This window comes from Urocitellus parryii, chromosome 8, assembly GCF_045843805.1.
Source record: "Urocitellus parryii isolate mUroPar1 chromosome 8, mUroPar1.hap1, whole genome shotgun sequence".
Lineage (NCBI taxonomy): Eukaryota > Metazoa > Chordata > Mammalia > Rodentia > Sciuridae > Urocitellus > Urocitellus parryii.
Genome location: NC_135538.1, coordinates 73,524,484 through 73,539,512, shown reverse-complemented (window position 1 = coordinate 73,539,512; position 15,029 = coordinate 73,524,484). Strand labels below are relative to the sequence as shown.

Below are 15,029 nucleotides of genomic sequence, written 5' to 3'. Positions count from 1 at the left end.
AAATATTAAAACAAAACAACAAAAAATATTAAAACAAAATGCTTTCAAAAACAAGGTTAATATTTAAAGTATATCAGTAAAATAAACCATGATTTCTAAGAACTATTAGGGTAACAGTAACCAGGTAACTTATGGAACAATCTAAAGGTACTTCTATTAGAATAAGAGAGAATGGATTTGTTGACCTTTAAGCATTATTCTGAGTTGGATATCTTAAAACCCAAACTTGTCTGTATAGTTTGTCAAAAATGTTTCTGCCGACAAGAATCATAATGAACATGTCTTTAAAGAGGAACACCAAGAAAATAAAATATAATGACCTCAAAAAAGAAAATTAATTCTTTATCTTTGATTTCCAAGATCCAGATCCATTAAGAAAAAATTCTAAGCAACACCTAAGATGTAATAAATTATTTTCTTCAAATGAAAAACTATTGAAATCATAAATTAATACCAAGATTTAGTGAATTTTTATATAATCAAGAACAGCAATATACTTATAGCATGGTATATAAGTACTTCTATGATATTTTCTAGTCTATTTATACCTGCAGTCTGTTGCTTTAGGAGGCAAAATATAGGGGAAAAGTAATTCAGTAAGTTTCCTTAAATAATGTAATTCATCTCTTCGGCTTCTCAAAGCCACATGAAGCTCGGGACCATATTCTTCTAAAGCAGCTTGCTGTAAAAATTCTGTATTTTTTACTATAAACAAAAATAAAAAATAAATATTGAAAACAAGTTAAGCAATATTAAGTAACTTCAGCCATTTTGACCTAATCATCCCTTTCCTAGACCTCGATCTCTTTTCAATATTTATTCCATAGGGAAATTTTTCAGAAAATAAATATAGTTGGGCATGGCACAAAGTCTATAATCTCAGCAACTAAAGAGATTGAGGTAGGAGGACCATACATTTGAGGTCAGCCTCAACAACTTAGCAAGAGTCTATCTCAAAAATAAAAATAATCAAATAAATAAAAGAAAAAAGTAAAAAGGGCTGGGAATATACTGGTAAAACAACCCAATAAGAAAAAAAAGAAAAGAAAGAAAATGAATGAATATAAAGAGAGAAATTCTTCATTGTTGAAAATTTGCTTATTTTTTTAATAAACTGATAATGGTCCTTTTCCCCAAACAAGAATCTAAAAATCATGATATAAAAATAGCAAATGATTTTTTAAAGTAGAAAAAGCTACAGATTGTGTGCTTTAGCCCACACAGGTTTTTTTTGTTATCAAAAGGTAGATTATGTTCAGCTTCTACAGAAACAGAATTAATCAAAATTTTATTGTACCTGTTTTTACACTAATTTCATCCAGATAACCTTTAGATCTGTTATAGAAACTGGCTTCCCTGATGTTATGGTTTGGATGTGAGGTATCCCCCAAAAGCTCACATGTGAGACAGTGCAAGAATGTTCAGAGGATAAATGATTGGGTTGTGAGAGACTTAACCCAATCAGTGAATTTATCCCCTGATAGGAGTTAACTGAGTGGTAACTGAAATGGTTCACTGGGGGTGTGGCAAAAGTCTCTCTCTGCTATCTGATCACCATGTGAGCTGCTTTCCTCTGCCACACTCTTCCACCATGATGTTCGGCCTCACCTTGAGCCCTGAGCAATGGAGCCAACCTTTTATGGACTAAGACCTTTAAAAGTGTGAGGCCCCAAATAAAATTCTCTTCCTCTATAGTTGTTCTGGTCAGGTCCTTTAGTCACATCAGTGAAAAAGCTGACTAAAACACCTGGATAAATTCTAAACCTTTTGCCAGAATGTGAAATCAAGAGGTATAAAACTGTATAAGGTACAAATCCAGAACAGACAGACTTCTTTGTAAATATTAACTGATTATAAAAGTTATATTAACAGAAAAAATTTTTTAAAAGGCCAGGCACTAAATCTGATACATATTTATTTTTATTGTAATCCCAGATATTCAGCAAACTGAGGGAAGAGGTGAGACTCTGCCTCAAAATGAAAAAAATAAAAAGGGCTGGGGGTATAGCTCAGTGGTAGAGTACCCCTGGGTTCAATAACCAGTACCTCAAAAAAAAAAAAAATACACCCTATCTGTTGTACCTGAGGTACTAAAGCAGAACTGGCAAAGAACAGTTTATAGAAAAAATGCATTTTAAATTATTGGCTAAGCTTTTTCCCACCATAAATTTGGCACGTTGAATTTTCTAAAAATTTATATGACAAGAATAGACCTAAATTCAGAAGACTAAGCTGTGCTAAATCCCAGCTCTACTTCTTTCCTGATATAATTTTGAACAATTGAGAAAAGTCCTTTGGGCATTAGCAAATAGTCATTAACTTTTAATACTGAAAAGTCATCTTGTAGAATACATAATTCTAATATTTGATATAATTAACTATTCACACATGTTGTATAAATTAATCACTAGGCTGTAATCTATTCAATATCTGTCAGATGTGAGAATATTTTAGACCTACTTAATGAGAAATTGAAGAGACTGGACAAAACATTTAAAAAAATTTAAAAAGAGGGGGAAACCTTAATGGAATTATATAAGCAAAATACAGATGTTGGAATACAAAACATATTAATCACCAGTATCAAATGCCTCCTCAGTTGGCTATTTGCAGCTGATAAAAGGAAAGGACTGGGGCTGGGGTTGAGCCTCAGTGGTAGAGCTCTGGCCTACCATGTGCTGGGTGCTGGGTTCATTCCTCAGCACTACATAAAAATAAAAATAAAGATTTTGTGTCCAACTACAACTAGAGCAAAATATTTTTTAAAAAGTCCCCAGAATCCATGACAAGTAATATCTTCAGGTAGACAATCTGAAGTATAATCCCTCTGCGTAATCCTACTTAATTTAAATTAAGTCAATGCTTCTACTGTGTGTGTGTGTGTGTGTATTCAATAAGTCATAGAAGTACTTTCATAGATAGAAAACTTCTATGTAATTCCCCTTCTCAAGAGGCAGATTAAGCAATACATGGTGTGCACACCTGTAATCCCAGAGGCTCAGGAGGCTGAAGCAAGAGAATCGAGAGTTCAAAGCCAGCCACAGCAAAAAGCAAGGCACTAAGCAACTCAGTGAAACTCTGTCTCTAAATAAAATACAAAAATAGGGCTGAGGATGTGGCTTACTGGTCGAGTGCCCCTGGGTTCAATCCTTGATTCCCCCCCACCCCCCGCCGCTCCCCCAAAAAAGAGGCAGATTAAGCAAAGAACATCAAGGACAGGATGACTACAGATGAAGAGGTGAATCTTTTATTTCCTAAATTATACATAATTTTGAAAACAAATTCAAAAAATAAATGATGGGGCTGGGATTGTGGCTCAGTGGTAGAGTGCTCGCCTAGCAAGCACAAGGGACCGGGTTCGATCCTCAGCACCACATAAATGTAAAATAAAAATATTGTTTCCACCTAAAGCTTGAGAATAAATATTTTAAAAAAATAAATGAAAAATCAAGCAGTTGAAAACCTTTTTTCCAAGTTTAGTTCATTGTCATTACATGTAGAATACCAGAATATCTGAATAAAATTAGATCCCTCCTAATTATCTAGTCTTTTAATTCTATGGATTTTATTAACTACAATGTGATTAATGCAAGAAATTTGCATTTTATGGTAGTTTTATTAGGATGATTTTTTTTTACATAAACAGTAGCAAACCACCAACCCCTTTCTTCCAAAGATTCAACAAGAGTTTCACTCTTGGGTAAGCACTCCTGAGTTCAATCCCCATTACCAAAAAAAAAAAAAAAAGAGTTTCACTCAAACTAATCTGTCTCTACATATAACATCACTTTTATAGAGGCAAAATAATTGGGGAATTTTATTAAACTGATGAATTAAAGCTAAAAAAAGGTGGCTCCATGTACTTGCAGGCTGATATTTAGAGGTTTGTCAGTGGTGGTCGTTGGAACAAAATTAAAACTATATTGATATATGTGACTGTATAACCAATGTGATTCTATAACCTGTGCACTCAGAAAAATAAGAAATTATACTCCATTTGATTCAAATGTATGATATGTCAAGATCATTGTACTGTCATGGGTAACTAATAAAAAAAAAACTATATTGAAATTGCATTTCATGGACTAGGGGTATAACTCAATGATAGAGTACTTGTCCAGGATGTGTGAGGCTATGTGGGATCAATCCCTAGCACCACATTAGTACTTTTCTCATACAAAAACTTATAAATATTTATAGCAGCTTTATTTATAAGTGTCAAAAATCGGAATCAACCAAGATGCCTTTCAATAAGTAAATGGAATAAACAAAGTATAGTATATCCATACAACAGAATATAATTGAATAACAATAAGAAATGAGTTATCAAGCCATAAAAAGACACAGATGAGCCTAAACACCTATTACTAAATGAAAGAAACCAGTCTGAAACATACTGTATAATTCCAATCATATAATATTATGGTAATGTCAAAACTATAGAAATAGTTTTCCTATTTTTCTTCCTATAGTAAAATCACCTTTATGACATAGCTACAACAAAGATATTACCTCTAGTGTGTTTTTGTCAGTGATGTGACAATGATTTTAAAAGTTAATTTTTTTAACAATTAAGTTATATGTACTCAAACTCTTCTACACACATTCCTTTTTTAAGTATACTGAAGATCATCATTCCTTTCTTAAGTATATTGAAGAGATATATATTTTCTTGTTGTTTTGGTTTTTTGGGGGTGGGTGTTTTTATTTTTTGTATTTTTGCATTGCCAGGGATAAACCGAGGGCCTCACATATGTTAGGCAAGCATTCACCACTGAACTATATTCCCAGCCCTGAAATTATTTTACTTATTATAAATTTATAAGAACACAGAATAATTGTAAACATATAATTGGAAATGTTTCTCATAACAGAATTATATCAAAGAGCAAATACACCAATGATATGATCTAAATTAACTTCCATTAATACCATTTAATATATCAGGGGAAAGTTGGTATATAAAATCAAAATCACTCAAACAGTAAGTAGAAAACATTACCTTTCTGTCTGGCTTTAACTATCACTTCTATATGCTTCATTGCTGCTTTTAACAGTTTCTTGGTTATAATAGATGGGATATCCACCTAGATAAATTCAAAATTAATATAAAACTTTAAAAATAATTGTCACTAAATGGCAATAAGATACTGGAACATATCTTAAAATCTGAGGCATTAGGGAGAATATTTTTGACATTATAGTTCTATTATAGTTCATAAGAGTTATACATTTCAAAATTGTTAAAAGTAAATTTCAAATGTTCTCACCACAAAAAAGAATAACTATTTTAGGTGATAGATATATCAAATAGTTGGATTTAATTATTCCACATTGTATTCATGAATCACACTTTATATCACCTAACTATGATTATTAATTGTGCACTTATAATAAAAATTCAAAAACCATAGATATTATTCAGACTTTTTCAAAAAACATACTTTAAAAGCATTTAATACTAACTGAAACAGTTATTTATCACACCATTAAAAATTTATCTTAATACTTATAGACTAAAGAGGGAAATATTCCCACAAAATAATACCTTTATTCCTAGCTTATTTTTATACACGTTCTTTGTTTTAAATGTGTCTTAAAAACTTCCAGTAACTTATCATCCCTTGAAGCTATAGATTTCTGTTTACTAAAAAGTTAATTGAAAATGAATTTTTTCATTCAGCTCACAAGATGAACCTGGTTTTAAGATAAATAAAAGAATCCTACTTAGAAAAACAGTATTCAGTTTCTTTTCTCTCCACCAACATTTTTCAATGTAAAGGCTAAATGCCAAGTGATTATCATAGGTTAGAGAAGGATTAAGGACAATATGTATACACCGAATAGAGGCAAAAAATGAAATAACAAAATAAACTTGCAATGAAATCACCAGAAAGAATGTTTATTAGACTTCAATAGGCTTATCTTCCACCATAAAACTTAACACCTTAAGTATAAGAAATATTTCACATTAAGGAAGGAATAAAATCACAGGGGTAATCTAAGATCAAAAACCCACAAATTTTAGTGATTGGCTGGTAAAACTCAGAGAAGTTTACAGATATCTTTTGACTACATAAGATCAAACATGTTCAATAAATGGGAATATTTTTGCTAGTATTAGGCCTCATTACAAAATAACATTACTCTTCCATTTATCCTTAGTCCGTCAGTACACAATGATTACAAATTATGGTGTTCTCATATTTATCAAAAAAACAAAAACAAGATATCTTAGTTTTCAAACATTTTACAAAATCTTGTCTCTCGGAATATTTGTGAAGATTTTCATTTGTAAGATTTTAGAACTGCAGGTCAGACTCAAAAGGCAAAATAATAATTTGTTAACTAAATTTTGATTTAAAAAATCCATGAAGCTTAAATTATACTTTGTTTTCATGATCCACTTTCAATTGACCTTATTTGGTCAAAGATAGAACATAGTAGTAGTAAGGTGACCCAGGCCTAATTCTTTTTTCCTTTTACTACCTCTGACACTTTGACATAATTACTTTCCATGAAATTGACATTGTAATGACCCATTCATCTCTCAAGATAGTGATGCTGATAAAATTAGAAGAATACATAGCACAATAATTCAGACAATGGAAGAAAATATTGACAAATCAGGTATCTAATAAAGAACTTATATCTAGAATATATAAAGAACTTTTGCAACTCAATAACAAAAAGACAAAATATGGGCAAAGTATCTGAGTACATATTTCTGCAATGAAATACATATCAAATGAAATCCAATACAGATTTCAGTCACAATGAAACACCACTCACAGTCACTAGAACTGGTTGAAAAAAAGGGAGAACCAAATCTTACAAGGATGTGGAGAAATCAAAACATTTATACACAGCTAATAATAATGTAAATGGTACAGCCACTCTGGAAAACTATATGGCAGTACCTCAAAAGTGTGAAACAGAGTTACTATTTGACCTGGCAATTATACTCCCAAATATATACACCAGGTATCTACCAAAAAATAAAAAGGCACCTTGTACACACATGCTCACAGGTTCACTATACCAAAAGGTCAAAAGAATCCAATGTCCATCACCTGAACAATGGCTAAACAAATTACAGCATATATAAACAAAATACAGTGCTATATTATTTGGACATGAAAAATGAAAACATGGGGGCTGGTTTGGCTCAGTGATAGAGTGCTCACCTAGCACGTGCGAGGCCCAGGGCTCGACCCTCAACACCACATATAAGTAAATAAATTAAATAAAGATATTTAAAAGAATGAAAACATGGATAAGACTATTATGCTAAGTGAGAGAAACCAGCCACAAAAGGCCACATATTATATGATTCCATTTATATAAAATGTCTAGAATAGACAAATCCATTGAGACAGAAAAAGTAAAATTGTAGTTGGCTATGGCTGAGGAGATAAGTGTTGGGGTTTATGGCTAAAGAATACAAAGTCTCTTACTAGGTGATAAAAAATATTCTAAAATTGATTGTGGTTATGTTTGTACAACTCTGTGACGTGAATATGCTAGAAGTCCCTGAACTATATACTTTAAATGGGTGAACTATATGATATGTAAATAATTTCAATAAAGCCATTATAAAATATATGTCTCACACTTCAAGTATGAGGTGCTATTATTTTAGAATCCTATAGGTTATCTCAAAGTCCAACAGAGCAGAATTTTCTATTAACTAATTCATTGTAAAGAGAACAAATATTTTAATTTTTTTCAGAAAAGCTATAATTTAAATGGCCTATCATCAATATCTGATATTTCTTTTTTTTTAAGAGAGAGAGAGAGAGAGAGAGAGAGAGAATTTTTAATATTTATTTTTTAGTTTTCGGTGGACACAATATCTTTATTTTTTATGTGGTGCTGAGAATCGAACCCAGCGCCCCGCCCATGCCAGGGGAGCGCGATACCGCTTGAGCCACATCCCCAGCCCAACATCTGATATTTCTTACTAATTGTTTATCAACTTTTTTCAAAAACCATAAATGCTCAATGCAAAAAAAAAATGGCAAACATAAAGAAGTGCAGAGAAAAAAAACAAAATTCAGCAATAGTCCACAACCACAATAAGTATTAACAGTAATAAGGACAAAAATGTCCTTAAATACATACCAAATAAATTACTTTCCAGGCTCTTCCACTTACTATTTAAGATAAATATTTCCCATGTAAATTAGCAGTATTCTACAGAACAATGTTTCGTGGCTTATAGTTAGTATATATTATACGTACCAGAAGAATAATCCAATCAGTGGGTATTAGGTTTTCTTTTCAATTTTCCTTATTACAAATTATAATGAAATAAATCTTTGAATATATATTTTATATATATCTTTGATTATTTCCTTAACATATTATAAAAACAGAATTGAATTTGGGAATACACACTTTTTTGTTGGGGGCGGGGGGGGGATACTAGGGTTTGAACCCAGGGTGCTTAAGCACTGAGTCACAACCCCATCCCTTTTTGAAGATGATCTTCTAAGTTGCTTAGGGCCTCACCAAGTTGCCAAAGCTGGCTTTAAATTTGTGATCTTCCTACTTCAGCCACCAAGCTGCCACCACCACCAAGTCTTAATAAAGATTACAGGCAATTTAGCAAGATTTTAAGCAACTTAGTAAGACCATTTCTCAATTAAAAAATAAAAAGGGCTGGGGATGTAACTCAGTGGTAAAGCAACCCTGGGTTAGCTTCCCAGTATAAAAAAAAAAAAAATATATATATATATATACACACACACACACACACACACACACACACACACACACATATATATACATATATACTACATATGTAATTTAAAAATTAAGATTACCAAACCACCCTCAAATGTAAATTATACCAATCTGGATTTGCACTTGCTCTTTTCCCACAATCACCATTATTAGATTTTACATCCTTTTTTAACTTTCCCAGTCTGATAGTAAAAGAATAGTACCTCCTAACAACTTACATTTAATGTAAGACAACCTATTTTCAGTTGTTCATTGGCTATTTTATATTTCTATTCCGTGAACTGGTTGAATGTATTGCTCATTTCTCAAATGAATATAGAAATATTTATAAGAGTAATCTCTATTTTATTAATTAATGACAAGTATATATTAAATTATTGTTAATATGTTTAATCCTATTGAATTGACAAAGCAGTAGTAGATAAGTATGTGTCTACAGTCAATATACTATAAATATATACATATAGGCAAAGATCCAAACATATATAAAATATGGCTCAAAAAATTTTTAAGGTAGATTATAATCAATAAATTATTATAGATTATTATAATTCAATAAATTCATTTAACCAAAACATGATTTTTTTCCTATAGTTAACTTTTCATTCTAATTTCCACAAACCAAATTAACCAAACATTAAAGCAAAACTGATGAGTGGATTAAAAGTGATTTATTAATTTTTTAACCTAAAATATCAAAAGTGAAGAAAAATTAATATATGGCATAAGAGAATGTAAAAGTAAGATTTAAAATAATCTTGTTCATAGTGATAAAGTCCCCAAGCCCCAAATTTCTCATTATAAATATATACCTTGTGAATTCTTCGTATTAAAACAGATGCAAAAAATCGTAATGTTATTCTCAGTTCGTCAACAAAGGATTCATCATCCGTCACATCCCTTCAATTTAGGAGAAAAGTAAACATTCAGAAGTTCAGAGAAACACAGTTTTACCTTCTTGAAACTGAGAAAAAAAAAAAAACTTCCTCTTTTTTTTCCCTTTTACTGTCGCTATTTTTCTTTTTATTTACAAATAATGCATTCAATTGCACAATAGAAGAAATAAATAAAAAATAAAACACCACTCATAATTTTAATACCATGACATAATCAAGATTAACTAAAATGTAGCATGTATTTCCTTGCAGACATACATGTGTACAGTCTTTTTTTATATATAACTAAGATCATCTTCTAAGCATCACCAAAGAAATTTGATACAAAAAAATTTGAGTGTAAAATATTTGTGATAATATAAGTGTAAAAGTTTTTTTAAATGTGTGCTCCATTTGAAAAAGAAAATAAACTGAAACGCAAACATTTTTAAACCAAAATTTCGATATCATCTGAAGTGACATCTTTCATTTTCTTAAAGTCTTGAGGTCCCTAAAAGAATTAGAGCATTTTCCTAACAAAGGCAAGAAAGATATATATAATGGTGACATCCTAAACTTGAAGATGGTGCTGTTAAGTCCCTTAACAGAATAAGGAAGACAATAGTAGCACCCATGCCTCTATTTTACTCAGAAAGCAGATATTACAACATCAATACTACGATATGGAGAAAATACAATGCTTTAACAATTAGAAATACAACCAGATTTTACATCTGAATAGTCCTAATTAGGGGATGAGTTGAAGTAAGGGCATCTTCAAGAAAGGATTCAATTTATAAAAGGCTTCATCATCAGCTTTGTTTTAAATGATAAACATTCCAGCTCCATATTTAAGACACAAGTTGATGTTAAAAAAAGAAATCATAATATACAGGAAAAATTAATTTTCAGGAAAATATGACATATGACCTACATATTAGAATTTTCTTAATATGGTTATACTAGATGAACTCAAGTAGTAGCATTTTTAAAATAGAATATTCAAAATATACTGAATCAATATAAAATTAATGTAGATGTCATTATACGTTATAAGTCATACAGGCTTATGTGTTCAAATAGGTAGCTAAACATGTTTTATTTAAGGAAATGTATATTCATTAAATGAATATGTTGTATCTCTCTGATTCTCAAACTATACATTTTTTTTCCAGGTCTAGAATATTTTCTATGTTCTGCAAGATATAGAGAAAAACAATTTTCTTATTTTGGGGGAAAAAAAAAACATGGTTGATTTTTCTAGGGAATCTACTGAAATTAACTTTGAATTTAATGAAACATCTAAATTATAGACTCCCCCCACCCCAGGTATAATTATTTAAAATGTAAAAACTGTGTACAAAATTATTAAATTACTACATTTTGAAGTGATGAAAAACTCTACAAGTTCTTTTCTTTAAAAAAACAGACTAGGGCTGCGGTTGTGGCTCAGTGATAGAGGGCTTGCCTAGCAGGTGCAAGGCCTTGGGTTCAATCCTCAGCACCACATAAAAATAAATAAACAAAATAAAGGTATTGAGTCCAACTACAACTAAAAATACATACATATATATTTAAAAAAAAAACAGACTAGGCCTGGCTCAGTAGTGCACACCTGTAATCCCATTGACTCAGGAGAGGCTGAGGCAAAAGGATCACAAGTTAGCTAGCCTCAGCAACTTACTGAGACCCTAGCAGGTCTCAGTATGTATGTATATGCATATTATTTATTTTTTTTAAAGAGCTGGGACATACTCAGTGATAGAACACCTATGGGCTCAATGCCTAGTACCACCAAAAATAAAAGCAGTCAGTCAAAGGCTTTTGTTTTTTCCCTTTATTATCTTTTAAATTACTAGTTGATTTCCTACATCAATGATTCTTAACTAGGACCAACTATGCCACAGGTAATATTTGATAATCTCTGAAGACATCTTTCATAGTCAGAAAGGCAAAGGAAATAAGAAGAGGTCAGAAATGCTGCTAAATATCATATTATATATAATACAGCCGGGCCCCCTCCCCATGACAAAAATTTGGCCTAAAATGTCAAAAACTGAGGAATCTTGGCTTAGACTAAAAATACATCATTAGCATGCTTAACTTGATGGCATTCACTGTATCAAAGAAGAAAGATCTTATAGAGAGAACATACCTGTACCATGGATAAACAAAGTTTTCCAACACTAACTCAAGAACCTGCATAAAAAGTATTTTTTTAGAGAAAAATAAAATTAATTAATTCTGGAAAAACAAAATATAGAACTTAATAATATATGTATTACCAAAAACAAATTTAATTATCTCAAATATTGACAGTAATATTATACTTTCATGACAAACTGCACATTTCAGCCTTAAAATAAAAGAAAGACTGTAGCTCAGGGATGGAAAATGACTAGTATGCAAGTGAACCCTGGGTTCTTTTCCTGGTACCATAAATTAAATAAAATAAAATTGTTACTGACTCTGATACTTCACTAAACCAAAAAAAAAAAAAGTTCTATGGAAAAGGAAAATAATAGCTTAGATTTCTGCATTCTTAACTTTCTCTATAAGTTGATATTCTCAAAATAAAATGAAGAAATAAGTAGCTGAGACTTCAATAAGGGGTCAAAAATATGTGTCATGATTAGCTTTGACAAGATAAAAGTGACTGGAAGGAAACATGAAGGGGAGTTTTGGAGAGCTCATTATGTTCTATTTCTTAATCAAATGTAAATTACATAGATATGGTAACTTTTTAAAGATTTTAGCTATATGTTTAAAATCAGCATATAAGTTAAATGTAAAAAAGTAACAAAACAAAACAAACCCTAAATGTTAAACCTTCCATTTCTTGGATCAGGGAATAGCAACATATTGTAATTTTTATAAGGAGTTACAAAAATGAGCAGTAACTTTAAAAAAGGCAACAGGAAGGGAATGAAACAATATATCTTGCCAATATACCTTCCAAATCAGACCATACACCTCATTAGGCAGCAGTAACAAAAGTTGTTTATTCTATAACTTGAATATTAAGACAATGATAATTTGGATTTTTTATTACAAAAACTAAGTATAATCATATTCACTGGGAAAAAGATATATATATAGGAAGATATAACAATGAATAAGATACAGAGAGAAAACAAGAAAAAGTTTCTAGTTTAACCTTTGGTCCTCTTTATTCCCCCCTCATCCAATGACCAAATCCCACTGATTTTACATCCTACATAGTTCTCTTCTACAGCCTCACTGTGTCCTCGTCTTCTTACCCCTTATATTGCAGCAGCAGACTCTTAAATTATTCTCCCTTCTTTCAAGCTTGCCCTCCTCCACTCTCCATAGAGGTGCCAAAATGATCTAAAATATGTATTTGACTACATCACTCCTTGCATGAAACCTGCAATCTATCAAGCCACAATACATGAAAGAAAAGTGGAACTACACTTGATTTTGATGGGGAATGCTCTGCATGCCAGCTTCCTTTTTTTCACCTCCCACAGTATCCTGAGTCACATCTGAAACTCTAGTTATACAAGTTTGAAAATCAATGGCTTCCAGGGTCAATCAATCAAAATTTCATCACATAGCTCTTAAAGGTCTTTATATTTCTAAAGAGCTATATAAAATACTTGTTAAGAACTAACTCAGACCTGCCTTTTTGACTGAGTTCTCCTACCAATCAGATATGAAACTTGAAAAAAAAATATTAAACTGTCTAAATTCCAGTTTATCTTTGGTAATATCAATAATAGCACCCTCTTCAAGGCTGGGTGTAAATTACACGAAATAATGCATGTGCATAGCACAGGGCCTAATATACAGTAAGTATACCAATAAATAATCACTACTAAAATATTATTTCCTCATTGCCCACATCCTCCCTCACATACTCCCTCACATTTTACCCTCCAGCTTACTGAATGCTCCACCTGTTTCAAGTCTTGAGGGCTCCACCTGATGTTTCCCACACTATCAGTCTGACAAACTTTTAGTCATCCTTCTCACTGTTATGTCAACAGTTTTGCACTTCCTCCTTTACACCAATTCTATATGTCGTACATTCCTTCCATTATCAATTGCACTCCATTCTACTGTAATTACTTGTTTATGTGTCTACCTCCCCTTCTGAGCTGAAGTTCTAGAACAGAAGAACCAATCATACCTTATTTCTCTTTTTATCCCTAGGACTGCCCCAGTTCCTGCCTAGAGTAAGATCTAAAAAAATGTTTAGTAATGTGAAAGTTTTTGAGCAACAATATGTGGGGATTGAACTCAGAGCATTTAACCACTGAGCCACATCCCTGGCCCTTTTTTATGTTTTTATTTTAAGACAAGGTCTCATTAAGTTGTTTAGGGCCTTGCTAATTTGCTGAGGCTGGCTTTGAATTTATGATCCTCCTGCCTCAGCCTCCCGAGTTACCAGAATTACAGCCTGCGCAACTGCATCCAGCAGTTCTTTCAGTTTTGAAGGAACAAATAAAGTGTCAAAGACCCAAATAATACTCTTGCTAGAAGTCAACAAAATAATAATGTAAATCACTTATTAAATTTTCTTTTTTTTAAGGTTTTTTTTATTGGTTGTCAAAACATTACAAAGCTCTTGACATATCATATTCATACATTTGATTCAAGTGGGTTATGAACTCCCATTTTTTACCCTGTCACTTATTAAATTTTCCAGTAGGCATATTTTTAAAAAGTAAAGAAAAATATATGAAATTTTATAATTTTATGTAACCCAATACATCTAATATATTATTTTAACATGTAACCAATATGAAAAAAAGAGATAATGGCTAGTAGCTACCATAATGGTCAACATAGTTTTAAATCAGAAAATCTTGGAAATCAAAAATGCCTTAGAGAAGCAATGAAAAAGAAAAATGCCAAGTGTTTGGCACTTGAATGCCATTTATATTTACTCAAAGAAGGGTACAAACTGAGGTAAGAAAGGACAGTTAGGCAAGATTCAGGTCCCAAATGCTATTGACTACTTAGCATTAAATTTAATTCAATACACATTTATTAGCTACCAAAAAGATGTGACCCCAAACTTGGTGCTGTGAAAAAATAAGACCTCTATTCCCCACCTTCAATGACTTGTCAAGAAGACAAGTCTCTAAAACAAATAACTAAAACTTGTACATTACCAAAAAGGAACATGTAAAATGTGACTAGAACAAAGGTAACAGAATGCATTTTCTACTCCAATGTTATGTAGAAATAGTAAAAATTGTCCCACTTCTTTTTTTTTAAATTTTTGTTTTGTTCTTTGTTTTAGGTGGACACAATATCTTTATTTATTTTTATGTGGTGCTGAGGATCGAACCCAGTGCCTCGCGCATGCCAGGCCAGCACGCTACCATTTGAGCCACATCCCCAGCCCCCCATTTCTTATTTTATCCTTCAGTCAAT

General features: G+C 31.6%; 1 protein-coding gene across 4 annotated transcripts in view; it reads right to left on the bottom strand.

Annotated features, from left to right (window-relative positions):
- Nucleotides 1-15,029, bottom strand: part of Snx14 (sorting nexin 14) — a 93,657-nt gene that overhangs the window by 59,613 nt on the left and 19,015 nt on the right. For all 4 annotated transcript variants that reach the window (XM_026410937.2, XM_026410951.2, XM_026410943.2 and 1 more), the window contains exons 5-8: nucleotides 11,779-11,822; nucleotides 9,561-9,648; nucleotides 5,003-5,087; nucleotides 549-705 (exon numbers count right to left, since the gene is read on the bottom strand). In XM_026410937.2, coding sequence (XP_026266722.1) covers nucleotides 549-705; nucleotides 5,003-5,087; nucleotides 9,561-9,648; nucleotides 11,779-11,822 — 374 coding nt within the window. The remainder of the gene's footprint in view (nucleotides 1-548; nucleotides 706-5,002; nucleotides 5,088-9,560; nucleotides 9,649-11,778; nucleotides 11,823-15,029) is intronic.